The 27,363-nt window shown below is 54.0% G+C and overlaps 1 protein-coding gene across 2 annotated transcripts in view; it reads right to left on the reverse strand.

The window, feature by feature from the left end:
- Positions 1-493: 493 nt before the first annotated feature.
- SH3BP4 (SH3 domain binding protein 4) overlaps positions 494-27,363 on the reverse strand; it is a 35,019-nt gene continuing 8,149 nt past the window's right edge. The window contains exons 1-5 of one of the 2 annotated variants that reach the window (XM_059868366.1): positions 14,156-14,291; positions 13,512-13,708; positions 8,493-10,846; positions 2,390-2,578; positions 494-1,084 (exon numbers count right to left, since the gene is read on the reverse strand). In XM_059868366.1, coding sequence (XP_059724349.1) covers positions 860-1,084; positions 2,390-2,578; positions 8,493-10,846; positions 13,512-13,629 — 2,886 coding nt within the window. In that variant the 5' untranslated portion in view covers positions 13,630-13,708; positions 14,156-14,291 and the 3' untranslated portion in view covers positions 494-859. Of the gene's footprint in view, positions 1,085-2,389; positions 2,579-8,492; positions 10,847-13,511; positions 13,709-14,155; positions 14,292-27,363 lie in introns of those variants that run through there. The other variant, XM_059868365.1, reaches the window with a different exon arrangement.

Here is a 27,363-nt window from a genome sequence, read left to right on the forward strand (position 1 = left end):
ACCACCCTCCTGATCCATCTCCTGAGGTCTGGCTCAAACCTCCAGCTTCTTCCAGAGGTGTCCTGCACCACATCCAGGTGTGAGGAAGCTCCTCCTGGTTGAAAAACAGGAACAGGCAACTCCCTGGCCTCAAACAAGAAAACCCACGTCTGCAGAGACATGGAAATAACCCAAAAATCAACCAAAATGCTCACAGGGCCTGTGAATAAAATAAAATTAAAAAAAAAAAAGGTCTTTTTTGGGGCATGGTGCTGCCTGGGCGAGGCCGAGCACATCCCAAATTTAGGGACAGCCCAAGTTCCTGTGGTGCTTTAGTCACTCAAAACCTGCCTGTAGTGGGGGAAAGGGCATTTACTGTGCTTCCTCTTAAAATATTTATTTACAGGACTCATATTTGTCTCAAACCCCATCATGTCAAAGCAGTTTCTACAACCTAAAACCAGCCACAGCTTTCCCCCACCCCTCCCCAAAGTGGTCACAACTTCTACTGCTCGTTACAAAAATTAGACTTTTATTTGTAAATGCCTAGAAAACGTGATCTCTTTTGGGATCCCTCCCCACCCCTTTGCCCTCCTGAAAGTTTTTTATTTTTCAGTAAGAAATAGTTTAACTGGATGAAAAGCCATCCCCTTCCAGATGAACTCCCATCAGGGTGGGATATCTCCTGCTAATTTCCAGTCCTGGTGGAGAACTTGCAAACTTTGGCCTCTTCAAACCCAAGGGAAGAGCTTGAAGGCCAAACTTTGGCCTCTTCAAACCCAACCTCCACTTTTTCTCCTTAAAGTCAAAGGGAGAGGGGGTGGGGGGGGAAAACAGAGGGAAAAAAATTCCCAGCCAAGGAGAAGTGGACAAACACAGGCTAGATGGCAAAATCCTCGTGGTCCTGGGGGCTGAAGGCAGCTGCCCTCAGCATGTCCAAGGAGTTGACGAGGATCAGGGTGCCCGTGAGGTGCTTCCAGCGCTTGGTGATGGGGTTCTTCATCTTGTCCAGCCCCGTGTGCAGCTCCTGGATGACGTCCCTGTAGCTGTCCCCCATCTGGCTGCTCCAGGTCAGCAGGAAGTCGTACGCCGGCTTCCACATGGCCTGGGGAGAGGGGGACACACGTGGGAGGGGATCAGAGCTCAGCCAGCATCCCAGAACGGGCACATTCCTGGGAAAACAGACCCCCAACATCCTCAGATCCCTGTGCTCCTCCAAGGGGAGTGTGCTCTGGAGGAACCTCCGGAGAAACATGGAATCGCTTGGGTTGGGAAGGCCTTTAAGACCACTGGGCCCAACCATTAACCTGTGGGCCTGGCATTGCTGGCTCAAAGGTTGGACTCCAACACTCTGAAGGTGTTTTCCAGCCCAGAGAATTCCAGGATCTGTGCAGAGCTGGGTGTGCCTGCCCTCACCCTGCTGTCTACCATGCCGCTCTTATCGTGGTGCGGGGCCTTGTAGGCCCTTTAAGATAATTAAGGCCCTTTAAAATAATTAAGGCCCTTTAAGGACATTGGGCCCAACCATTAACCTGTGGGCCTGACTCAGTGGTTGGATTCCAACACTTTGAAGGTGTTTTCCAGCCCAGAGAATTCCAGGATCTGTACAGAGCCAGGTGTGCCTGCCCTCACCTCGCTGTCCACTGGCCTCGTAGGCCCTTTAACACCATTAAGGCCCTTTAACACCATTAAGGCCCTTTAAGACCACTGGGCCCAACCATTAACCTGTAGGCCTGGCATTGCTGGTTCAAAGGTTGGATTCCAACACCCTGAAGGTGTTTTCTAGCCCGGAGAATTCCAGGATCTGTACAGAGCTGGGTGTGCCTGCCCTCACCCTGCTGTCTACCATGCCGGTCTAATCGAGGTGTGGGGCCTCGTAGGCCCTTTAAGATCATTGGGCCCAACCATTAACTGGTGAGTCTGGCTCAAAGGTTGGATTCCAACACTTTGAAGGTGTTTTCCAGCCCTGAGAATTCCAAGATCTGTGCAGAGCCAGGTGTGCCTGCCCTCACCTTGCTGTCCACTGAACTGCTCTTGTCACGGTGCAGGGCCTTGTAGGCCTTTTAACACCATTAAGGCCTTTAATGCCATTAAGGCCCATTAAGGCCATTGGGTCCAACCATTAACCTGGCGGGTCTGGCTCAATTGTTGGATTCCAACACCTTGAAGGTGTTTTCCAGCCAAGAGAATTCCAGGATCTGTGGAGAGCCAGGTGTGCCTGCCCTCACCTCGCTGTCCACTGGCCTCGTAGGCCCTTTAACACCATTAAGGCCTTTAAGACCATTGCACCCAACCATTAATCTGTGGGGATGGCAGTGATAGCTCAAAAGCTGGACTCCAACACCTTGAAGGTGTTTTCCAGCCAAGAGAATTCCAGGATCTGTGCAGAGCTGGGTGTGCCTGCCCTCACCTCGCTGTCCACTGAGCCACTCTTATCACGGTGTGGGGCCTCGTAGGCGTCCATCTGCTGCTTGGACACCTTGGCCAGCTTCTCGGCCAGCTCCCGCCAGCGCTGGGCCACCTCCACGGCCGTGGTCAGCAGCACAAAGTCCTGGATCAGCCTCACCACCAGCCCCTGGCAGTCCATCTTCAGCAGGGCCTGCAGGACATGGGGAAAAGCAAGCAGGGAGTCAAGGCCGGGTGAGTTCCCCCCGGGAGCGTCCCAAAAATCCTCCTTCCTCCTTTTTAGCGACAGCTGGGGAAATGAGGCCAGCAGGCTTGGCAAGAGAATAAATCCCATTAATTGAACAAAGTGCTGGACCCCTCTGGATGGGGTCTGCAGCCTGGTTCTCCAGGCAGCCCCTCCCAAGATGTCCAGGCCCCACCTTAAGCAGTTTAAAGCAGCCCAGGGGCTGAGGACAACAGATGCTTTTAATCAAGGGAACTAATCCAGACTCCACCCCAGAGCAGCAGGATCCTTCAGAGCAGTGGGCAAGGCACAGCCAGGACATTCTGGGATGGGACCTGGACATCAGCCCTGTCAGGGGGCAGACTGGGATGAGACCCAGGTGACTCTGACACTACAGGACCATTGCTCAGCTTGGGATGTTCTTCCTCTTCTCCTCCTCCTCCTCTTCCTGGATCATTTATTGTCCTAAAAAGCTGAGATTTTCCACAAATGGTTTTGAAGTGGAAAGAGCAAATGCATCAGTCCGGGTTTTCTAGGTAGGAATGACTTAGCCAGGCAAAAAAGGATGGAGTAGGGTTAGCTTCTGCCCTAAAGTGTCAAATCCCATTGAAATCCCCTCAGAGTGGGATGAAGCTGCAGTAGGGGAGAAGCCCCAGTGCAGCCCTGGAGAAGGATGGGATTAATGGCAGTGTTCACTCTCAGAGGATGGGATCTGACTGCCAGGATCATCATCCCACTCCCCAGGGCTCCCACAGCCTCTGCCAGAGCCTCTGGACCACAACAGTCCCAGCAGCAGCAACTCCAGACCCTGGGCCAATCCCACCCTGAACCTCAGGAGGGGCTTTGATGGTATTAAAAATGGAAACCAAGCAAACAGACCCCACCCACTCCTTCACAGCAGCACGGGCACGGTTCTTGTGGAAATCATAAGGATGAGGTGGTTCCCATGTGGCCAGAATCCCCTTTCTGCCCCTCTGGGTCCTGACACCCCCTCCTGACACAGGGGTCTGGGGAAATCCAGGTTTGGCTCTGGGGCAAAGAAGGGTTAAATCTTCCCACTGGAGTCTGTGTGGGGGACAGTTGGGGGAGGGAAGATGGGAACATCTGAAACCACTCCAGCGATTTGCATGTTGATTTTCCCCTTATCTGCTCCCAGCCTAGCACTGAGCTGGGTTCTAATCACAGCTGCAGCCCAGCACGTGCCTGCTCCTCCAAGGTGCTGACACCGGCTTCCTGTGGGAGCCAGGGAGGCCATGAACCCCTTGTCCAACAAGCAGGGAAATCCATCCAAAGGAGCACATTTGGCTTGGCAAAAAGACATTCAGGAGCATTTAGATCTCACACATCTGTGCCAGAACCGAACCACCTCCTCTCCCACAGCCCACGGATCAGCTGCTCTCTGGATCCTCCACCCTCTCTGGATCCTGCACCCCCTCTGCATCCAGATCCTTCTCTGGATCCTGCAGTCCCCTCTGGACCCAGCCTCCTCTCTGGAACCTCCACCTCTCTGGATCCTCCACCCTCTCTGGATCCAGCTCCCCCTCTGGATCCTCCACCCTCTCTGGATCCAGCTCCCCCTCTGGATCCTCCACCCTCTCTGGATCCTCCACCTCTCTGGATCCTCCACCCTCTCTGCATCCTGCTCCTCTCTGGATCCTCCACCCTCTCTGGATCCTGCACCCCCTCTGCATCCAGATCCTTCTCTGGATCCTGCAGTCCCCTCTGGACCCAGCCTCCTCTCTGGAACCTCCACCTCTCTGGATCCTCCACCCTCTCTGGATCCTGCAGCCCGCTCTGGATCCTCCACCCTCTCTGGATCCTGCACCTCCTCTGGATCCTCCACCCTCTCTGGATCCAGCTCCCCCTCTGGATCCTCCACCCTCTCTGGATCCTCCACCCTCTCTGGATCCAGCTCCCCCTCTGGATCTTCCACCCTCTCTGCATCCTGCTCCTCTCTGGATCCTCCACCCCCTCTGGATCCTCCACCCCCTCTGAATCCAGCTCCCCTCTCTGAATCTTCTACCTTCTCTGGATCCAGCTCCCCCTCTGGATCCTCCACCCTCTCTGGATCCAGCTCCCCTCTGGATCTTCCATCCTCTCTGGACCCTGCTCCCTCTCAGGATCCATCCCCCTCTCTGCAGGGTCCTAAGGAAGGGGACAGACTGAACATCCCCAGACCTGCCTTTCCAGGCACCTGGATGCCAATCCCTGCACAGCCCAGCCTTTAGGGGAGCAGGATGAAGGAGCTGCTCCCATCTCCTGCCCGAGGTCAGAAGGCAGTGCCTGGAGCTGGGTTAAGAAAGATGGAGCTGCAGGAGATGGATTCTCCTGCTCCAGGTCAACAACAAAGCAGCAGCAAGGAAAACACCCGGGAGGGCACCTTGTCAAAGAGCTGCAAAATCACTCAAAACAACGACTCTGAGAGAGATGGCTGGGTCTGCTTGACTCTGAAACCTTCTGATGGCCACAGCACCACCTGCTGTGCCCTGGCAGCTCCAGTCCCACGGGCACAGGTGACAGGACACCAGAGCCACGTGGGGATGGGGTGCAAGGCATCACAGACGCCGAGGTGGCAGCCAGAGGGGGAATTTTACTGGAGACACCGGGATTAGCTCAGCAGACTTAATCCTCCAGTGGGATTATGCCACAATTTTTTCCATCCTCCTCCCTTGCCCTGGACAAGCCTCCCAGGATAGCTGGGTCCACTCACTGTGTCTCCATCCCTCATCACCCAGGTGTGACCTGGGTTGTGCTTTGCCAGAGCTCTTGGAAATATTTATTATTTATTCCCCTGGGAGCAGCTGGGAACCAGCTCTGCCAGCCCAGCAAAGAGGAAAGAGGGTGTTTGATATTCAAATCCCAGTTCAAAGCAGAAACACCTCAACTTAAAAGGCATCCAGGGGAGGCTGAATTTACATCCCAGCTTTGAAATGCAGAATCCTATTTCCTAATGAAGGAAAGCAGCATTGTGGAGGAAAACAGCTCCCCCTGGGACTTCCTCAAACCCAGGGGATAAAGGCCCAAGGAGACCGAGAGAGCCACAGGGTGAGAGGATGCTCCTGCACAGGCTCCTGGCTTTTCATCCTCTCTAGGATACAGGCCAGGTTTTGACCCAAAAAAGTTGTCTCTGTACAAGTGTTCCCCAAAATAACCCTTGTTTGGGCATCAAACATCTCACTCACTGTTTTGGCTGTCACCACCTCCAAAATCATCTTGCATGTTTAAATACACACTCTCAGCCTTAAATACTGTTTTTTTTTCTTTTACCTCATAAAGTCTTGCACTGCCTCCATGGGGTAATTCCCTTGGACATGATGCCCAGCTGGATCTCAGCATGCTGAGGATGGTGAGGGCCTCCTGGCACTGGTTGCTCAGAGATGTGGCTTCACATCCCTGGAAGTGTCCCAGGCCAGGCTGGATGGGGCTTGGAGCATCCTTGGTGTCCCTGCCCATGGCAGGGGGTGGAAAGGGATGGGTTTTAAGGTCCTTTCCAACCCAAAGCTGTGGACACCCTGACCTGCAGGACTTTAGGACAGCTCCAGCCCCCCAGCAGCTCTCTGAGGCCTGCACACACCAGGGACAAGCAGAAACTCTTGGCAGGAGCCAGGCAGCAGCACATGGATACCTGGATACCGGGAGTCAGAGCAAACAAAACAATGGGAGGCAAAAAAAACCATATCCCAAGCTCATCTCCTGTGTGACCTTTACAAGTTGCCTGGAGAAGAACAAGCTCAGAGTTTCCTCTGCACAGCTCCCTGCTGCCGTGCCAGGGGCCGTTCCCAGCAGACCCGTGTTTTTCCCAACAGCAGTGTCTGTTGGAAGGATGATAAATGAGAGTCTCTCTGACAACCAGGGAGGGAGAAAACCTGTGTCTCAGGGCAGGTCTAACCCCACGGGCCAGGCACCAGGGGCAATGAAATCTCCTTGAATCCATGCCCAGCTTTTTTATCCAAGCCATCCATGTGCTGCCTGCCTCTGAGGGGCAGAGAGGAGGGAGGGAGAGCTTTCCCTCTCTGCTAAGCAACTCCTGAGCCACATCCCCCTGAGTTTCCTTCACACTCTAGTGCTAGTGCCTGATTAGAGAAGTGGTAATTAAAGGCAGATTACTGATTAACCAGTCATCATGACCAGGCTTTTCCTTGCTTGGCTGCTGGTGCACAACTCTGCCACTGGTGCTTTGTGTACTCAACACTGATAAACCTGCTTCTACTTCCCCCTTCCCAGTCCTTCTCGGGGGAGACAACCAACTTTCAGCTGAAATGGCCACCCTGGAGCTTAGTGCAGCTGGCTCCCCTTGCCAGAAAGCCAGTCCATTTGTTACAAATAAAATCAGATTTAAACACAATAAAATCCATTACTACTCCATTGCCATCCCCTGAAACATCATTATTTTCTTCTTTCAACAGGCTCAATCTAATTTCTCCATAGGCTAAGGAGGATTTGACGGCAGCCAGGGGTTTTGGAGGCAGCATCATGTTCCACCAAGAAGGGAGCTCATCCTTTATCCGCAGGCTCAGCCTCACAGTGAGCAGGATTAGAGAAACAAGGAGAATAAAACCTGCCCTGGGACTCTGCTCTCCTGACAGCCACAGGGGAGCAAGATGTTTTCCTGCAGCTCCCAGCCCTCCCCTTGAGTCACCAGCTCCTTGAGCCTTATCTTTCCCTTTGTCTCCCTGTGAGGATTCTCCATGACCTACAGACTGCCTGGGATCCCTGAAAACAATGGGGAGAGATAAAAGCAACACCTAGGGGGTTTGCAAACAGGTAAAGTAAACAGTCCCGGAAGCATCCAGCAAGAGCAGCACGGATTTCATCCCAACAATCATTAAGCCTGATGATTTAAGGAGCAAAACCTCCCTTGGAGGGGAAATGGGGGATTTTCCAGTCCTGGGTGAGGAAAGGGTCACTGATGGCCAGGAGAACTCTGCAACAGAAGCAGTGTTGGTGGCATGACCTGAAAGCTGAAAGTCAGAGCTGGAACGTCGCCCCACAGGCCCCAGAGTGGTACCCAGGCATAGGGAACTCTCCAGACAACATTTCCATGAGTAACAGTGGATTCCATACTCTTCATAACACCTTCTACTCAATCCTTAAATTCCCCCCTTCTCTCTAAAAGGAGTGTGGGAACTGAACTCCTCCATTCAGCTCCAGTCCCCTTTTGCCGTAATTTCATTTTGCCAAGCGAGGCCACAGCTATTCCTTAATCCAATTGACATTTTAAACCATCCTCTTCTCCATAACTCAGTTACTCTGCTCCTGTGGGACAGCACGGAACGGGAGAGAGCTGCAAATCTCTCCCAGACATTTTGCCCTGTATTTTCTTTGGCTCACTTCCTATGAAATGCTGGAAAGGATCATAGAGATGATATTTTGTGAGGGATTTACTTGCTAACGGCATCCCAGAAATACTGGCAGGCAGCTCCTCCCAGATTCCTTTCAGGACATGAAGCAAGTCACACATTTCCATCTGTAATGTATAAAACATCCCAGCTCAGAGGTGCCACTCAAAAAAAAGGCTCCCCGTCCCTGAAAGTGTTCCAGGCCAGGCTGGACAGGGCTTGGAGCGACCTGGGACAGTGGAAGGTGTCCCTGCCCATGGCAAGGGGTGGGACTGGCTGAGCTTTGAGGTTTCTTTCAACCCAAGCCATAGTGTGATTCTGGAATTCCAAGCACCTCAGCTCATCCCTCATTATTGCCATGATCCTGCTAAACCAAGATCCCACCCACCACAGGGCTGGACTCCCACCTGGCAGTGCCCAGCAGTCTTCAGAAGACCTTCAAGGTGGACTTCACTCTCTAAAGACTGAATCAGGAAACTGCCACCTCCCCTGCTCCCTCTGCAGAGCCAGGAACGAAGCCCCCCTTCGCCAGGCCTCAGACTCACCGTCATCAGCTCCTTCTGGAAGGATTTCCTCTCCTTGTTCTCCACGCTGTTGCAGTCTTCCTTCAGCTTCTCCAGGACGGAGGCCACTCTCTCCGGCTCGCTGTCCAGCTCCGCCCGGCAGAAGAAGGTGAGCGGCAAGTTCAGGTAGCCCAGGGCGTCGGCGAAGGAGCGCCAGCTGCTGAGGTTCTCCATCAGCAGAGTCCTCACCGAGGCATAGATGTAGGTCAGGAACTTGCAGGGCCTCAGGATCTGCTCCAGCAGCAGGCTAGTGGTGAGATCCGGCCCGGAGAAGTAGCTGGGTTTGACCTTCCCCACCACCAGCACGTTTTTGGTGTGCACGAGGCCGACTTTGCCCTGGTAGTAGCCAATGTACCACTCCTTGGTCCACAGCTGGCCCTTCAACCTGATCTTCTCCTCACTGAGGAGGGCTATGACGTCTCCCTTCTTGTACTCCAGCAAGTAGTGGTTCTTGCTCTGCCTCACCACCGTCTTCAGCAGCTTCCCGTACTTGAGGCTCAACACCGGCCGGTCCTGAAAAACCGGATACTTGGTGGTGGCAGCCAGGGGGGAGAGGATGATCTTCCCCACCTCGTTCTTCTTCAGGAACCGCCTCTGCCCCGTGGGTTTGATGGCGCTCTTTGGCGGCGGCTGCGGCGTCTGGACGCAGAACTGGGTGAGAATGGCATCCTGGTCATCCTTGACCTGTATCCTGAGCGTGAAGTCCGACAGCTCGTTGGGGTCGTGGGAGGTGATCGGGAAGATGAGGCGGCTGACCTTGCCCAGCTTCATCTGGAAGCCCCGCACGATCTTGGCTTGCTCACTGGCCTTCACCTCGTAGTTGGTCATGTTGGAGAACATGCAGAGCTTGAGGTCCTGGGGCCGGGACAGGGCGAACTGGTGCTTCCCCCAGAGCTGCAGGGCGACGGGAGCCGGGCTGTGGCACTGCCTGGTGACCTCGTTGACCAGCAGGGTCTTGGGGGCGCACTCATGGCCGAACATGGCCACCACGGTCTTGAAGGAAGGGTGGATGTGCTTGGGGCCGTAGACGCCCACCGTGATCTTCTTGCTGATGTAATCCCACACGGTGTAAGGGTAGAGGATGTTCTGGCCCTGCGCCACGGCCGCGATGTACATGCAGGGCTCCAGGTTCTCCAGCTGCACCTGGATGGTGTCCCCATAGGAATAGCTCAGCTGCATCGGCGTGTAGGGCCCCTCCTTCATGTCACTGCGCAGGCACTGCAGCCCCACCAGGCCCTTGCTCACGGCGTCGTTCTTGACCTCCGCCGACACCTTCATCTCCAGGATGATGAAGGTCTTCACCTCCATGTTGCTGAGCTTGATCTGCAGCACGGGGCTGATGGTGCTGCACTTGTCGCTGTTCAGCTCCAGCGGCGGGTCCAGCATGGCCTTCATGGAGATCTGCTGCGTTTCCCCGGGGCACACGTGGCCCTCGGGCACGTGGATGCTGATGTTGGTGTCCGGCAGCTGCACGGCCCCGCCGGAGCTGTCCAGCTTGCACACGATGTTGGTCTCCACCGGCTGCGTCTGGCCCCAGCCGGGATTTTGGCCAAGCAAATCCAAGTCGTGGCAAGACCGAGCCAGCTTCCTGTGGTTCAGCCAGGCTGTCCTAAAATCCTCCCTGCTCTGGAACTGCTCAGGGGTGGGAGACTTCAAACCGCTGAAGAAACCCGACGATGCCGGCGCGTCCGACTTGGCCTGGAGGACAGACAGCTCGGACAAGCTGTAGGAGCGTTTGCTTCGGAAGAAGGGGTTGTCCCTCCTCACGGGCTGCTCCACATCCAGCCTGTTTGTGGAGGGAAACTCATCAAAAAGGTTCCCCAGGCTGCTGTTGGCGGCCGAACCGGGGAGAGCCGCCGTGGAAGCCGCCGCGTCGAAGAGCAACAAGTCCACGGCCACGCTGGAGTCGGACTCTCTGTCCGCTGCTTGCGAATTGCCGTTCAGGAACGGGTTGGTCTGCACTCCGTTCAGGAAGGGGTTGTTGTGGTAGGATTTGGCAGAGTTTCTCTTCACATCAGTCCACTCCCCAAGCAGGTCCAACTCCTTGACGGCCTCGTCGGGGCTCTCCAGCAGGTTGTCGATCACGCCGCTGTCGGTCAGGGAGGAGTTGCGGTGGCTGACGGGCTGCACGTAGGAGGAGGGGATGTAGCCCATCTCTGTGGTGTTGTGGGCGTACCACCACTCCCCTCCCGACGTGTCCAGCACGTACAGGTGGTCCCCCTTGGAGAACTTCAGGGTGGTGAAATTTGTGGGGCAGTAGTCCTTGATGGCTACGACTTCCTTGGCGTTCCCGAAGGACGTGGGGTTGTCCACCAGCAAGGCACTGGGAGAAGGCACTGCAGAGGCAAGGAGGAGACAGCAGTGTGAGAGGTGCTCAGCAGAGCCACCACTGACTTGGAAGCCTTTATTCCAGGTCACCATTCCATGCTGTTTTAAGTGATGAAGGTAGTTTTGGGATCACTGAACCATTAAAGCTGGAAATGGCCTCCAAGACCATCAAGTCCAACCATTAACCCAGCACTGCCAGGTCCACCACTAAGCCATGTCCCCAAGTGCCACATCTATGTGTTTTCTGAACACTTGCAGCTCCACTGATTCCCTGGGCAAGCTCTCAAGCCTGCAGGTATTTTTCTCCATACGATTTTTTCAAGAAAACTCCACTATTTCTGGTACATTCACACCTCTCTTCCCTAAAGGGTTCATCCAAACCCAAGATAACTCTCCCTACAGGCTAAAAGCCCTCTTGCTCTGCTGTAACCCCTCTCCTGCACATGTGAAATATGCCCAGAGAAACTGTGGCTGCCCCTGAATCCCTGGAAGTGTTCCAGGCCAGGCTGGATGGGGCTTGGAGTTACCTGGGCTAGGGGAAGCTTTCCCTGCTTTCAGGTCCCTCCCAAATCAAACCATCCTGTGGTTCTGAAGGTTACCCACTTTGAACCCTCACAGAATCCCACACCTCCCTCCCACACTGCTGTTCTGGTCCTGGCAGTAGCTCCAACCCCCCCTGCAGAAGTACCAGTGCAAGAGTTTTCTGCCAGGGGATCCCAATTTACATCCAGGCTGGGTTGAGCCTACACTGCCAGCCTATTAATTGGCTTTGCTCTCGTTTTCAGGACGTGTTTCTGTAAAAAGAGCTAAGAACAAGCTGCAGATGATGTTCCATCAATGGTTAAATGTGTGCTGTCTCCCCAGAGACTCTGAAAAAACAAGGAAAGCTGGATTTTCACCAACAGGGAGCTGCAAGGGAACTGGGACAGCACCTGCTTCAACAGAGCTCTGTGGGAGGAAAAGGGAGTTTAGAAAACACAGGAAGCCCTTAAAATCCCAGAGACAAAGGGATGGGAGCTCAGAATGCACATCCCTGCAGTCTCCACTCAAGGCTGGCAGCACTTCTCACCCACAATAAAAACAAGGCAAGGGAAGATACAGCTGAGCAAAGAGAGGCATTTAAATATAGCCTGGGGGGTTGAGCATTCGAAGGAGAAGAGTTTTGTACACATCCTGAACAGCTCCTCTGCCAGCAGGCAAAGGTGTGGGGACATTCATCCAGTGGGAAACTGCACAGAAACTCCAAACTGGAATTCTTTTGGCAGCCTGCTGGGTTGGAAGCTGCTGTTAACCCAGTCGTGCTGCAGGATGGAGCATTTCTGGTGTCAGATCAGACAGGCAAGTGGCTGTTCCTTGTCCCTCCAGCTGGGCATGCAGGGGTTAACAGGGATGTGCTGAAACCCCTTGGAGAAGAGGAGCAATTCCTAGTTTTGCAATAAAACCCATCTAATTTGCAGCAAGTGTTTGATGTTCAGGTGCTACACCTGCAAAAACAATCTCCTTTGTGTGTGTTTACTTTCAAGGCCCTCAGTGCTCTCCAGCTTCCACCTGGAGTTTTTCCTTGGGATGCTCTCCTGCCAGGGGAGCAGCAATTCCCCTCCCATCTGACCATGGCTTTTATGCTGGGTAACAGAGCATAAAAGGAAAACACAGCAGGAAAAAAAAGCAATAAAAGGTGAAAAAAAAAAAATATTATTGGAGGAGCAACCTGCAGGCTCCCAGTGCTGGGGAGAGGAAACATCTTTGTCACCACCTTGTTGGTATCACCAAGCCCTCCCAGGGTATGGGGATGGAGTGAGGAGGGGGGATGCCCAGGCACCCTTTGAGCCCTCCCAGGGGATAGGGATGGAATGAGGAGGGGGGGATGCCCAGGCACCCTTTGAGCCCTCCCAGGGGGTGGGGATGGGGATAGAGTGAGGAGGGGGGGATGCCCAGGCACCCTTTGAGCCCTCCCAGGGGATAGGGATGCAGTGAGGAGGGGGGATGCCCAGGCACCCTTTGAGCCCTCCCAGGGGATGGGGATGCAGTGAGGAGGGGGGGATGCCCAGGCACCCTTTGAGCCCTCCCAGGGGATGGAATGAGGAGGGAGGGATGCCCAGGCACCCTGTGAGCCCTCCCAGGGGGTGGGGATGGGGATAGAGTGAGGAGGGGGGGATGCCCAGGCACCCTTTGAGCCCTCCCAGGGGGTGGGGATGGGGATAGAGTGAGGAGGGGGGGATGCCCAGGCACCCTTTGAGCCCACCTAGGGGATAGGGATGCAGTGAGGAGGGGGGGATGCCCAGGCACCCTTTGAGCCTTCCCAGGGGATGGGGATGCAGTGAGGAGGGGGGATGCCCAGGCACCCTTTGAGCCCTCCCAGGGGATAGGGATGGAATGAGGAGGGGGGGATGCCCAGGCACCCTTTGAGCCCTCCCAGGGGATGGGGATGCAGTGAGGAGGGGGGATGCCCAGGCACCCTTTGAGCCCTCCCAGGGGATAGGGATGCAGTGTGGAGGGGGGGCTGGCCAGGCACCCTTTGAGCCCTCCCAGGGGATGGAATGAGGAGGGAGGGATGCCCAGGCACCCTTTGAGCCCTCCCAGGGGATGGGGATGCAGTGAGGAGGGGGCTGGCCAGGCACCCTTTGAGCCCTCCCAGGGGATGGGGATGCAGTGAGGAGGGGGCTGGCCAGGCACCTTTGACGTCGCAGAGCGCGGTCTCAGCGAAGCCCTCGCCCAGGTCGATGAGGGTGCCCTCGGACCGGCAGCGCGGGAGCCCTCCCGAGTTGGCCGCCCGGATCCTCTGCGCTGCCATCTCCGCTCCCGGCGGGCACTACATGGCCATGGCCCCTCTGCCGGCGATGGGGACCCCGGTGTCACCTCGGGGAACCAGCCTGGGGGACAGAGACAAAGGCCAGGCTGTTAGAAAGGCTCCAGGTGTCCCCACAGCACCCAGATACAGGAGAGCCTGTCTTGCCATCCTTAACCCATCATGGAACACACCCTGGATGCTCCAGGAACCACAGCACTGCCTAAAACCCCTGGGGAGCCTGGTCCTGCACCATGCTGGACACAACCCCATAGGAAGCAGCCCTCTGGCCTTTAGGAGTTTTTTGGGAATACTCTGCTCCCAGGACTGTAAATTGGTCCTTCTCCCCATTTCCCAAGCATTGGCAGGTTGTGTAACACAATTATAAAAGCACCAAGCAGCAGGCTGCTGTGGGAGCACAAAGACCCACAGGACTGGGCTTTTTCCCTGTTCACATCCCTCTCTCCCACTGCAGCACCTCCTTGGATGGGGACTGGCTCTTCCTACTTGCTCTCCGTGTCTCTCCCCTCACCTGGCCAACCTGGCAGAACAACATCCTTTCCTGCACTGAATACGATTAAAATAAAGGGAAAAAAAAAAAGGAAAAATAAAATTTTCTCTTTTTCTCCAGAAGCACTTGCAGAAACACTTCCAGAGCCCCTGTGGAAGAGTAGCTGCATCAGCCCAGTGGAGCTGAGAGGAAAAGGAGCCCGTTCCCACAGGACACTCCGACCACCAACGTCGTGGCTGATGCAAGCATGGGCAAGAGCTCCCCTGACGTCACCCGTGTCCTCTGGAGCTGGGACAGTGGCCAGATGGGCCAGGACAAGCAGGGAAGGCTGAAGGCACGGCTGGAGCACAGCCTGAGCCACGAGTTGCTACTCCAGGTTTGCACCAGGGAGCAGGAGCGCTGTCTGGCATGGCTGGGATCATCCTGGAAATTCTGGATTCATCCCCTGCCTCCTGCTCCCTCAGAGCTGCCACAAAACTCCAGCCTGGCTGCAAAACACCAGCAGGTCTTAACCATAAAAGTTTTAATTAGAAGTTATATGCAAATCCCTTGTTTTACAAAGGGATTTTCATCCACTCCTAATGCTGCTCTTCCTATCTCCCCCTCCCATGCAGTTTTTTTTTTTTTTATTTTCCTCCCTCTGCTTGAAAATGAAATCCAACAGAAAATAAAAGCCAGACCCAAATTCCTTAGGTGGGAATACAGAGCTGATGTCTCCTCAGGCACTGTGAGAGGGAGCAGCAAGTCCTGAAGGATTTGGTGCCCTTTTCTGGAATGCAGCAAGAGGAAATTTGCAGGGGAGAGCCTAAGCAGGAGATAGTCCAGCCTGCTTGAAATGCTTCCCAAGCCATCCCCAGGGCTGGTATGCCAGGAATGTGGCTGGCTGGAAGGGATGCACAGAGCCAGAAAAGGGAAGGGAGAAGTTGTGTGCAAACATTTCCCCTTGGAGGAGAGCCTTCCCTCCTGTCGGGTCCTGCTGGGAATAAACACAGGGAATCCAGGCTTTGAGTCAAGGCTGAGCTTATCAGAGCTGGGACAGGTAAGAAAGGGGACTTGGAGCTGCTGCCAGGGGCAGGACAAAGGAATAAGCAGGAATAAGCAGGGAAAACCTCCAGCAGGAAGCAAGGAAGGGAGGAAGGATGCTCACCATTCACCATCCACCCAGTTCCAGCCATTAATGCCATTTGGGATTGCAGCTTTTCCAGGTGGTGTGGAAAGAGCCCAACCACACAGTGCCTCCCTCTAGAGACCCCACACCTCATGGATTTTGGCAATTCTTGTTTAAAATCAAATAAAATCAAATCAAACCACTGCAGCATCCCAAAATTCCCCCTTGGAATTTTGGGCAGCACTGCACAAAGTAGAAAAAAAAAAACCCAAGTGTAAGCCAGAAATATGTTTTGAAACACCTGCCTGCTGGTCCAGCATCAAATGAATTTTATATTAATTATGGCAGCTACAGCCCTGACAGCTCTCACTGATGGGATCCACAAGCCTGGAATTTGCAGGGATGCTCCCCCTCCTCCTCTATTTATATAAGGAGATGGGAAGCTTCCTGCTAAAGGTCTCTGACAGATGTGGCTGTGTAGAGAAACAGCTGGAAAAATCCCCTCTGCACGGAACCCTGAGGCCTCAGAAGGCAGTGGGAATCTGCACACAAATGAGGGATAATGGAAAGGTATTTCCTCTCCTGACAGCAGCACCCTGGGTCTGTCTGTCCCTCCTGGATGCAGGGATGCACACAGACACTGAAGGATGGGGGCCAGGCCCCCACAAGGCTGGGTTTGGGATGGGAGCCCCGTTTCGGAGCTGGGGATGGACCCAAAATGCTTCTGACTGCAGAGGTCACCAGCAAAGCCTCAAATCCGGGCTCTGCGAGGATAAAAGGGATAAGTGGGGGGAAACAAAGGGTGGAAGGGGCAAGAATTGTTTAGAAATCACCGAGACAATGGTCTGCAAACTCCTCTGAAAGCCCTTTAAATTTAGCCTGGGGTTAAATATAGAGCAGGGAAAAACCCAGCCCCATCTGTTTACCCAAAGGCACAAACAGCATCCGAAATGAATGGTGGGGGGAAGGAAACCAGTGGGCGAGCAGAGCACACCCTGACAGCGCCAGCAGCTCCTCGAAGGCACCCACACCTGCTTTTCACGCTGGTTTTTCCCTCCTGTGAGGGACAGGGAATGCTGCAGGGTCAAATCCAGCCCTACAAGCCAGGGGAACCTGCTGCCTGCTCCCCCCATCCCAACAAATCCAGCTGCCTGCATCAGGGCCCCACAGAGGTGACATTTTTCTTTCCCAAATACTAAGCAGGCTTTGCTGGGAGCTGGAGAAAGCTTTAGGGAAGCCCTGGCGAGCAGATTTCCATGGGTGCATCCTCACAGCTTCCTGGCATGGATGGTGCTGCCCCTGGATTTAACCTTCCCTGGGGAGCCTGGTCAGTGCCCCAGCACCCTCTGGGAGGGAGAACCTTTTCCTAAAATCCAACCTGAACATCCCCTGACACAGCTCCAGCTGCTCCCTCAGGTCCCCCCCAGGCATGGAGCAGCAGCAGGTCTGGGGCTGGTGACAGTGTCACATCTGCTAAAAATACCACACTTACTAAAACTGCACTAAAAACGAAACCAAACTTTTCCTGCAGCACCTCAACACGCAGCTGCAACATTTCCTGGCATGCAGAAGATTAAGAACAACTTCTGCAAAACGTCTGGAACAACTTATCCCAGAAATGCAGGGACTTACCCTAACTCTGCAGGCACAGCAGGGCCCTGTCCAGCCCAGCTCCAGCCATCATTCCTGATGGGATTATGGCATGGACCCACCTCTGGCTGGACACTGAGCTATCCAAGACACACCACGGGCACCCAGCCATGCTGCACAGGGACAAATCCTGGGAAAAAGCCCAAACCCACGTCCTGGAGCAAAGAAATGCAACAATCAAACCACGGGAACACCCAAAAGTGCCCAGCCCGAGGGTGGGTGGGAAGCAGGACCTGCTGCTGGCCAAGGGAAGGTCCTCTCCAACAAGCACTGATGTGGTGCAGGTGGGAGAGGAGCCCTCAGTGAGGGGAACCCCCTGGCTGCCAGGAATTTGGGCTGATAAGAGCCAGGAGGGCTGGCAGGGCTGGGTGGTACCAAGCACCACCAGGGCTGGAGATGGAGCCAGGTCCTTGCAGGGGCAGCCAAGGAGCTGCCAGCAGCAAAGGGAGCTGTGCACATCCCTGCCCATCCCTCATCCCCAGCCCTCCCTCTTGGGATGGAGCTGCAGGGTCCATCCCAGCAGGGCACTCCGTGTCTGTGGGAAGCACAAGGAACAGGAGCCACCGGGACACAGGACTGGTCAACTCTGCCAGAACTGGACCCTGCTTTCCCTGGAAAATCCATTGGAAGTCTCTCAAGACTGTGGTGCAAGCTCAAGAGGAATCTCCCACCCTACCTTTGGCCACAAATTGAAAATTGGGGGGGAAAAAAAAAAGCTTCCAATCAATCCCTCATCATCCTCTCCTCACAGCAGAGCCAAGATCAACTCCAGGCACTTGCTGCTTTATGGCTTTTAATTTGTTTTTACTTTCTCAAAAGTCAAGTTCCTCTGGCTCTCCTAGAAACACAGAAGTATTTTTGGAGGTTTCTTTTAAAAACAGTCGGCTTTGCTTGGATATGAGCAAATTTAAACTTTTCCTAGGGAGGAATTCGTGTCCCAGAGCCACAGCTCTCCCCACACCACTTGACCCACACCATGAATTTACTGCAAATGTTGCTTTTATCAGTCACAAAACCCCCAGGAACTCAAATCCATGGGGGCAGATGCAGAAAAGGGGAGATCAGATCAGATCAGAACTCCTCCACACCCTGGGGACACCCCAGCCCTGAGGGAGCTGCTCAGGGAGTGCCAGATGACACCAACCCACTGCAAGGTGCAATGGCCTACAAAAACAGCTGTAAAAAGCCACAGAGTGAGTGAAATTTCCAAATTTTAGCAAACAATCTGATTTAGGGACTTGGTTTTGCCCTGTGAATTCTTCACCTTCAAGATCTCCCTCGCGGCTGTGACACAACACAAGGCTGGCCCTTGCTCCACACGCTTCCCCCCAGTGGAAAAGGATCCCACCCCCTCAGAATTCCCTCCTTTTCCCATGCTTGTACTGAAGATCTTCGAGGCAGGTGAAAAAGCACAATGTCCTTGAAACTGGCAAGGTAAATCCAATTTAAACACATCAGCACAGCCCTACCCAGGTCCTTTGCAGCCTCCTGCAAGGCTGGGATGCCTTTGGAGGCAGCTGGTGGCAAGGAACAGACTGATGCCCTTGTGGCTCATCTCCCAGTGATCCAGGCCTTTTCCATGAGCCTTGCTGGAGGGGATGGGTGGGGAAGAGCTGGCTGCTGATGGTATTTTCCCCTCAGAAGGCTGGCCCAAGCATGATGCCAGCCATGCCCAGTGATTCCTGACCCCGCTGCCTCTCTCTTATCTCCTCCTCCTCCCTCACTGCTTGCGTTTGCCAAGCTGACGCTTTCATCTTCCAAAGAAAAAAAAAACCCACCCAAGCCAAGCAAAGATAAAACCACCCCTAAAGACAACACCAAACACCAGCTCTTTGTACCAGAAGGAACAGCCTGGTGTGAACCCACACGTCCGTCCCAGACGAGCCTGCTGGGAGCTGCCAGGAACACAACACACGGCTCCTTCAGTCCCTATTCCAGCAAACAAGAAGGGACTTGTGGAAGCATCGGGACCTCCCACCCCTCCTGCAGCACCCTCACGTCCCAGGGCTTTGCTTTGGAGCCCATTCCCACCACGGGATGTGGGAATGGCTGCACCCAAGGCAAGCAGAGCCTGTGCCATGCTCTGCCCTCCACTCCCTGCCGTGGAAAAATCCTGCCCTGGAGCTCCAGCTTGGCTCAGCTCCTGCTGCCAGGCAAGGGCAAGCCAAGCACGGCCAGGTTGATGGAGAAGGGAGGGGAATGAAGCAGTTTTGGCTGTGTGTGCTGCTGGTGCCTGGTGTCCACCACAGCCTCCCTGCCGGGGATGTCATCCTTCACAGGCAAAGCAGCAAGGATGGGAGAGCTTCCCTTTACAGCAGCCACTCTGGAGCACGAGGGATATCCCCCTGGATATCCATCCCCAGCTGCAAGAGACTCAAATATAAATTAGTCTTGAGGGTGGGAAAAGGGAGATTTCCCTGCAGGGCCTCCTGCTGCTGCCCAGCACTGATGCCACGGCAGAGGAGGCTCCTGGAGACGCAGGCACACTGCAACCTCAAAGCCCACCCCAAATCCCTGGAAATGTGCTGGCATGGCAGAGGTTTAAAGAACCTCTAAAGGAAGGTGCTGGAGGTGCTGCATGGGGCAGGAACACCTGTGAGGTTCACAGGGCCACAAAAGAGCTTTTCCTGGGACAACAGCCCAGGTCCTCCAGCCCCACAGCGACAAAACCACGACACGCACGCCCGTCCTGATAACACGGGGAAGCAAAGAAAGCTGGACCTCTGCCATGGTTTCAACACTGCCACGGGCTGCAAGACCAGCCACCACCTCTGGCATTCCCACAAAAACCAAGGCAGAGGGATGTCACCAGTGGGATGGTCCTCGGTGCAAGGGATGCTGCTGAACGCCAGCACGGAGAGCGCGGCGCTCCCAAGAGGAGATTCCTGCATTCCACTGAGCCAGGTAAAAATCCAGAGGTGCTGGCTGCCCCAGCATCTCTTGGTGAGGCAGTGAGAGCAAAGGAGACCTCAACAGGGGAGGGCTTGGCCAGTCCTTCCCTGAACCCACAGACATTTTTGTCTCCACGGTGTCCTACAGCAAGGAACTGCACAGATGGGCTGGAAGGCAATGGGGAACTCATCTCCACCAGGAACAGAATCCCATCTGATGTCCACCAGCCCTCCTGTCAGTCCTGGTTCTGGCTGTAAAAAGCCCCAGAGTGAGTGACATTTCCAAATTTTAGCAAACAATCTGATTTAGGGACTTGGTTTTGCCCTGTGAGTTCTTCACCTTCAGGATCTCCCTCATGGCTATGACACAACCCAACGCTGGCCCTTGCTTCCCCCCAGTGGAAAAGGACCCCACAAGGTGTTCTAGCTTTTTACCTGGATGGATGCTCCTCTGGCAGGGCAAGGAGTTTAATCCAGACAAGTCCCATGGGCACCAACAAAGTCAGGAAACCCCAAAGTCACATCCAGTGCTGTGCTCCCAGAGGAGTTAAACACAAAAGCCATAAACTCAAGCTTTAAAACCCTTGGGTGGAACAGGAGTCCAGGAGAGAACTGTCCTCCTCCAAGCCCTCACAGCCCCTCCAAAGTCCTTCACAAGCCCAAGAGTTTGGCCAACAGCCAAAGCAAGACTGTCCCTGAGGGATGCTTAGGGCCCAAAGCATGGACCAAACGTCTCTCAAAGCAGGGAAACTCAGACTTGAGCTGGATTGGGCAACAGCCCAAGCTCACACAGGCAGTCGGTGGTGGAGGAGAAGTGAAACCCAGATTTCCAGAGCCACAGTAAGACACTTTTAAAGAAAAGATCCTGCCAGAATCACCAGGACAATGCATACAGACACCACGGTCACCCAGGAGATCTCAGGCCAACACCCACAAAGAGCAGAGTAAAGGAAACCCTGGAAGTCAGAAGAAGGGGAAACAGCTTCCCATCTCTGAGGGTGCTGCAAGAACCTTCTCATGACCACCCGAGGGGGGCCACTCAGCCCCTCCTCCCCATCTCAAACCAACCAGATCCATGGGAGCTTGAAGGCAAAAGGCACTAACTGAGAAAATCCTGGAGCAGCTCCCGCAGTCCCAGCACCTTCCTCGGATAATTTGGATGCTAATTTGGCCATCAAGAGCTGTCAAAACCCAAAGTCCCTGAACTGCTGAGCTTCCCCAGGAGGACAAGATGACAGAGCTTTAACTGCATGGACACCTCAGAGCCCTGTCCCCATCACCCTTCAGTGATTCTGCCCTTGCCTGACAAGAGGAGCTGCTGCAGTGCCACGTGTCCTCCTCGTTCCTGGCTGGAAAACCAGTCCCACCAGCGTGACCAGAGAAGGGCAGGCACAAGGAAGTCACTCATGCTGCTGGCTGGACAGGCTGCCCCCACAGCTGGTGCAGAGAGGACAGCACAGAGCTCCAGAGATGAGCTGCAGACCACCAGAGACGAGGCAGCTCCCAGACAACTCCACGCTGCCCTCCCAGCCCAAGCACTCCCCCAAGACTGATCCATCTCCAGGTGTCCTCAGGCAGGAGGTCCATTTTTGGGAAAAACAAGGGGTTTTGTTCCCAGCTTGCCACCTGGACACCAAGCAATGCTGAATGAAACCTCTCTGGATTCCAAGAACTGGTTCAAGCTGGGGCAAACCCACCCCCTTGGTTTAATTTTCTAGCACACCTTCCTGATTAATCCATCACTGATCTGCTGCTGGATTACAGGACACCCTCAGCTATGCTGAAAATGCTGATGGGAGCCAAAAACCTTCCTTTCTTTCCTCTCTTTGAGCAGAAACAAACAGAATCAGCACATTGCAAAGAATTCCCTCAAAACAGCAGGGTTTTTTAAGCTCCTCTTTGGTAAACATTCCCAAACCAGACTGCCAGGGACACCTGGGTTTAAGCAGCTTAACCCTTTGCTGGAGCTGCTGGTCTTCTCCTGGGAAGGAAAGATGGGGGTTGGTAGCATCATGGGATGCTCCATGCTTGACCCAATCTCACCAGGGACTGACCCAGGGATTTATTTCCATGTCAGAAAGAGGGCAGGGATACCTGGAGAGCAAACTCCCAGGTGATGGTGCAAGTAGGAAGGAGATGTGGGGACAGATCAGAGAACCATGGAATGGTTTGGCTTGGAAAGGACCTTAAAGTTTGTCTCGTGGGCAGGAACACCTGCCACTGTCCCAGGCTCCTCCAAGCCCCATCCAACCTTGGCCTTGGACACTTCCAGGGATCCAGGGGCAGCCACAGCTGCTCTGGGCACCCTGTGCCAGGGCCTTGCCACCCTCTCAGGGAAGAATTTCTTCTCAATATCTGATCTAAACCAACCAGAGCCTGGATTAGGACAGCTCAGGTTTGACCTCACCTGCAGGCCCACCCCAGGACGTGTTCCAGCCTCCATCCAGAGCATGCTTTGGACACCACACCCATTCCATGGACACAAACACCACGTGGCTCATTTTAGGTGGTTTTCAGCAGCACAAATCCTCACTTCAATTTAGCTTAGAGCTTCTCCAGGGGTGGGAATGAGCTTTCCAGGTGCAGACACCTACCTGTGCCAGCCAGGAGGGTGCCTGAGATGCACCAGAACCGGCTGCTGTTTATGCAACACAGGAGCAAACGCCGCGCCTGCTTGTTTAATTAATTACCCCGAAATTAAAGCCCAGCAGACTGCACAGAGACTCCCTGCAACCTGCAAATTAACTCAGCCCGGGGGTGAGGGAGGTCAGACAGCATCCAAGCAGTGGCTCCAAGCGTTTTCCACAGCATCAGGAGTGCCATGAAAGGGGGAAAAAACCCCAGAACAACAGCACCCACCCCCACCTGTCAGAGCTCCGGGGTTTTGTTGTTTAAGAGCTGCTCAGTCCCATCACCGTGGGTCAGATGGCTGATAAGAAACCAATTTCATCACTTTTAAGCCCCAAATGTTTATGGGCAGGCTTTATCTGCAAACAAAGACACGAACTTTGAGCTGCTTGCATCAGCTTGAGAACACGGGAGGCCCTGTCGGGATTAACCAAAGAGAGCCAAAGTCCCCTCCCTGCAGCCCCCACCGTGTGTGATGGCAAAGCTGCTCTCTGGGCCAGGACACAACCCCTGGCACAACATCTTGGGGATAGATGCCCCTCATTCAGCAAGATGCTTTGGCGCAAAAATAGTAATTTCTGCAGATCTGGCAAAAACCTTTGCTGGAAATTACTGTCCTTGCTGGACGGAGCAGGGCTGAATCTCAAACACATTTTTTTGCAGCATCAGTCACCAGGCAAAATTGAAATGATACCTGAAAGTCATCCTAGAGCCACGGCAGGCTGTTCCCTGCTCCAGGCAGAGCTTTATTTCTTGAGTGGAGTCATTTCTACAACTCTGTACTGCACTTGTAAGGACAAGGTACCTCCCTCGTGGGCATCAGACACAGGAGCATCCCTTAAAAAAGGGACAACTCGAGCCACCACAGAGGGAACATCTCCAGAGGACAAGTTATTCCCCAAGAAGTCACCCCCAGGTAAGGTTGGAAGGAGACAGAGCTGCCCTTCTCCTTGCCCAAGAGGAGCCCCAGCGCCACGTGCTCCGTTCATTCCCACTGAGATTTCACAGAATCCCAGAAAGGTTTGGGTTTGGAAGGGGGCCTCAAAGCCCTTCTTTGTCCATCCATGGGCAAACAAACCTTCCACCAGACCAGGTTGCTCAATTCCCACCTGTAAGACAGCACAGAGCTGAATTTTGGGGTTTTGGAGCTTGAATGAGGGGTGAAGTGTTGTCAGCTGTGATAAGGGCTGGTTTGGAGCCAACCAAGTGCCCAAATCAGAGGAAACAAGACAAAGCCACTGAGAGCCACACAGGGGATACAGCAGAGCCCAAAGCTTGTCCTCTGCCTCTAAAAGAACAAGACAACTCCCTACAAGAGTCTTTTCAAGAAGCAAGGACTAAGCTGAGGTTAAAAAGCCCCACATGCTCAGGGACATTCCCTGTGAGCAGCACAGAACCCCCTCCATTTGTGGGTTCCTGTGGGGAACAACTCCAGCCCCACCACCAGCCGTGCTCTGAGGCTGCTCTGACAAGCACAGAGATGAGGTTTTCATTTCCAGACCCAAAGCATGGGGCTGCAGGCAGCAGGAGGAGACAAATCCATGGCACCTCCACCGACCTGCCCAGACAACACCTCCTGCTCTCAGCACCTTCCACAGCAACACCAGCATCCCAGATTTTTTTTTTCCCCTGTCAGGATGGAGCTCTTCCACATCTCACTGCTGGTCACAGCCAGCAGATGTTGGTGGCAGTGATGGGACAGCCCAGCCAGGAGAAGCAGCACTGACTGAAAGCCACCCTGAGGAAAAGACCTGGAATTCCAGGGAATGGGAGATGATTTACAAGGGCCTGGAGGGACAGGAATGGCTTTAAAGTGACAGAGATGGGATACTGGGCAGGAATTGTTCCCTGTGAGGGTGAGGAAGCCCTGGCAGAGGTTGCCCAGAGAAGCTGTGGCTGCCCCTGGATCCAAGGCCAGGCTGGATGGGGCTTGGAGAACCTGGGACAGTGCAAGGTGTCCCTGCCCTGGAATGAGGTGAGCTTTTAGGCCCCTTCCAAGCCAAACCATTCCCTGATTCCAAGCAGGACACAGCAAGAACTTTCCAGGGGCCGAGGATGCTCTCCAGCACAACCAGCTGATGGCCACATGCAGCCTGCAGGACTTTGCAGGGTCAGGCTGGAATTAGACACGCTCCTGATGAGGGAAAAAACTCCCTAAATATCAAACCAATGCAGATGGACCTTTCTTCTTTTTTTTTTCTTTTTTTTTTATTTTTAATTAAAACTTGCTTGAAGTGCCACATAAAAGAAGTGAAATCCCAGGCACAGCTGACGCATCAGGAGAGATTTATATTTAGAAGAATGACTTAAGTACTCAATCAACAGGAAAAAAAAAAGGGAACTTTTTCAGCAGGGTCCATAGGAGGAAAGAAAAACCAAGAGGGAGACAGTCACCACCACCCATTCTTCCTCAGGGCAACATCCACTGGCATTTCAGCCTCCCAACAAGCCACTTTTGCAGTGAATTCAGCTTTTTTTTTTGGCCATGCATGATCCAAGTAAACAACATTTACAGCCAGAACACATGATGTGCATCACAAGACAACTGGCACCAGTATTATTTTTAAATACCATCAGCTCTGCTTTTAACAGGATGAGGGGAAATGTGTTATTACTGAGCATAAAACAAAGATATTGAGGCGATTAAAAAAGGAAAAAAAGGAAAAAAAAAGCCATTCCCAAGTTTCACAGAGTGAAGATTTAGTGAGAGATAAAACAGAGCACCACCAGAAAAACATAATCCTTCAAAATCTGCCATTCCTCCTGCTGCATTTATTCATTTGGGAGCTTTCAGTCCAAAAGTCAGAGCCCTGCTTAGCCGGATATCCGATCGTTTGCTGGGCCTCATCCCAAATTTCTCCAGCATTACTCACTTTTTTTTTTTTTTTTTTTCTGTGTGCAGGAAGGGGGATGAGGATTTTCTGGTGAAAGGCAAAAAACTGAAGCAGAAGTGTTTGCAGCACTGTGGAGCATGGAATTTCCATGGACAGGCTCAGACCTCTGCTTCCAAATGATTCCCAAGCACAGAAGAAGAAAGGGATCAGGGAGATGCTGGGACTGTGCACAGTTTTGGAGCTGGGGATGAGCTGGGAGCTCTCCAGGCAGGAGCACTGGGCACTGGATGCTCACCCCAAAGGAAGATGCTCTGCATCCTGCTAGCTCCCAGCAGCATCACCTCCCCTGCCAGCACTCCCACTGGGAATTACCCTGTGTCCCACTTCCACGAGCTCCATTCCTCCAAGCAGGAATTACCTGCCCTCTCCCAGGGCAGAACACCTGCCCTGCCCTGCCCAGGCCAGGGGAGCACCTGATGCAGCATCACAACCTCTGAAAAATGAGGCCCAACAGCAAAAATTCCCACACAGATTCATTTCCCCACCCCCACCATCTTCTGGGATGATTTTAGAGCCCATTTTTGGAGACATGGGCACCACCACTGCAGGCACCACGGTTTAACCTCCCCACGGAGAAATGCCATGCCTCAGTTTCCCTGCACCAGTGGCATCCAAACCCTCCAGGACACACATTCCTGCCTTCTGCCTCAAGGATTCATCTCCACCTGGCAGCACTCAGGTTCCCATCCCAGCCAGGAGAACCAGCTTCCCTCAGGATGTGTTCAGAGCCCAGCACAGGGATGGAACACTCACAGTGCACACAGGGGGTTAAACACTCCCCCTTCCCAAATCCCTGCTCCAGGCCCCACATTCCTCTGCTCAAACAGCCTGCAGGGCTTCCCTCTGCTCACTCTTTCCATGCCTGGCCTGTCCTGGATGTTTTGGATGTTTCAGGAGCTCCTGCTCTGCCCTGGCAGGAGCTGCAGGGATGTCCCGTGGCAGGGCCAGCTGCACAGCCATGGAATGCTCCGGGCTGGAAACACCTCAAAGCCCAGCTCATTCCCATGGCAGGGACACCTCTGCACTGTCCCAGGTTTATCCAAGCCCCATCCAACCTCTCCTTGGACACTGCCAGGCATGCAGGGGCAGCCACAGCTGCTCTGGGTGCCAGGGCCTGCCCACCTTCCCAGGGAACAATTCCTTCCCAATATCCCATCCATTCCTGCCCTCTAAACCTGTGAGCTCAAAGCAATTCCCCCTTGTCCTGCCACTCCATGCCCTTGACAAACACCTCCCAGGGCAGGTCCAAGAGCAGGGATGCTCTGGAGAGCACAGCACATCCCACGGGGGTCTGGATGAGTCCCTGTGTCCTCCCCATCCCCGGGGTGGAGCTGCTGCCCCCTCATTCCAGGGATCTCAGCAGGCTCTGCAGGGGCCCAGATGGACCATCTGGCTAATTGAGTTAATTAAAGCATTTTTCAGCAGCCATTAACTTTCAGGCAGCTCTCCCTGGGGAGCAGGGGGCCACAGCTCAGGAGCAGCAGGAGAGATGGAAAAAATGACTTGGGAGCACTGAGGGCACCCAGCTGCTCCTCTGCAGCACTGGCTGGCTCCAACAACTCCCAGGGGGAAAAAAACCCCAAACCCCCCAAAACTTCACCTCTTTGGCAGGATGTGAAGAGCCAGGCAGGAGAGGAGGGCATCACACCCCAGAGCATCCTTCCCAGGCTACTCTTGGAATTTTGAGCTGGTCAAGGGCAGCACTGGCAGCACAGGGGCTCTGCTTTGCTAATTGCCACCCTCCAGGGATAACAAACACCTTCTCCATGGTCCATTCCCACAAAACCAAGGAAAACACTTCCAAAGACTCCGAAAGCTTTGTGGTCTCACTCCCTGATGAGCTCAGCTGCTGGAAAGGAGATGCTTTCTAGGAAGCTGGGGTCAAAAAATAACCCCCAAAATAACCCATCCCAGTGCTGGGGATGCCAGGTTCTCCTCCCCTTTCCCCAAAAAACCCACCTGTCCCACCTGAGCAATCCCTGCAGAGGTACCACTCCCGCTCCAAGGAACCTGCAGCCACAGGGAAGGAGGAGCTGGAGCAAGGGAGGACAAGCTGTG

This window comes from Haemorhous mexicanus, chromosome 26, assembly GCF_027477595.1.
Source record: "Haemorhous mexicanus isolate bHaeMex1 chromosome 26, bHaeMex1.pri, whole genome shotgun sequence".
Classification (NCBI taxonomy): domain Eukaryota; kingdom Metazoa; phylum Chordata; class Aves; order Passeriformes; family Fringillidae; genus Haemorhous; species Haemorhous mexicanus.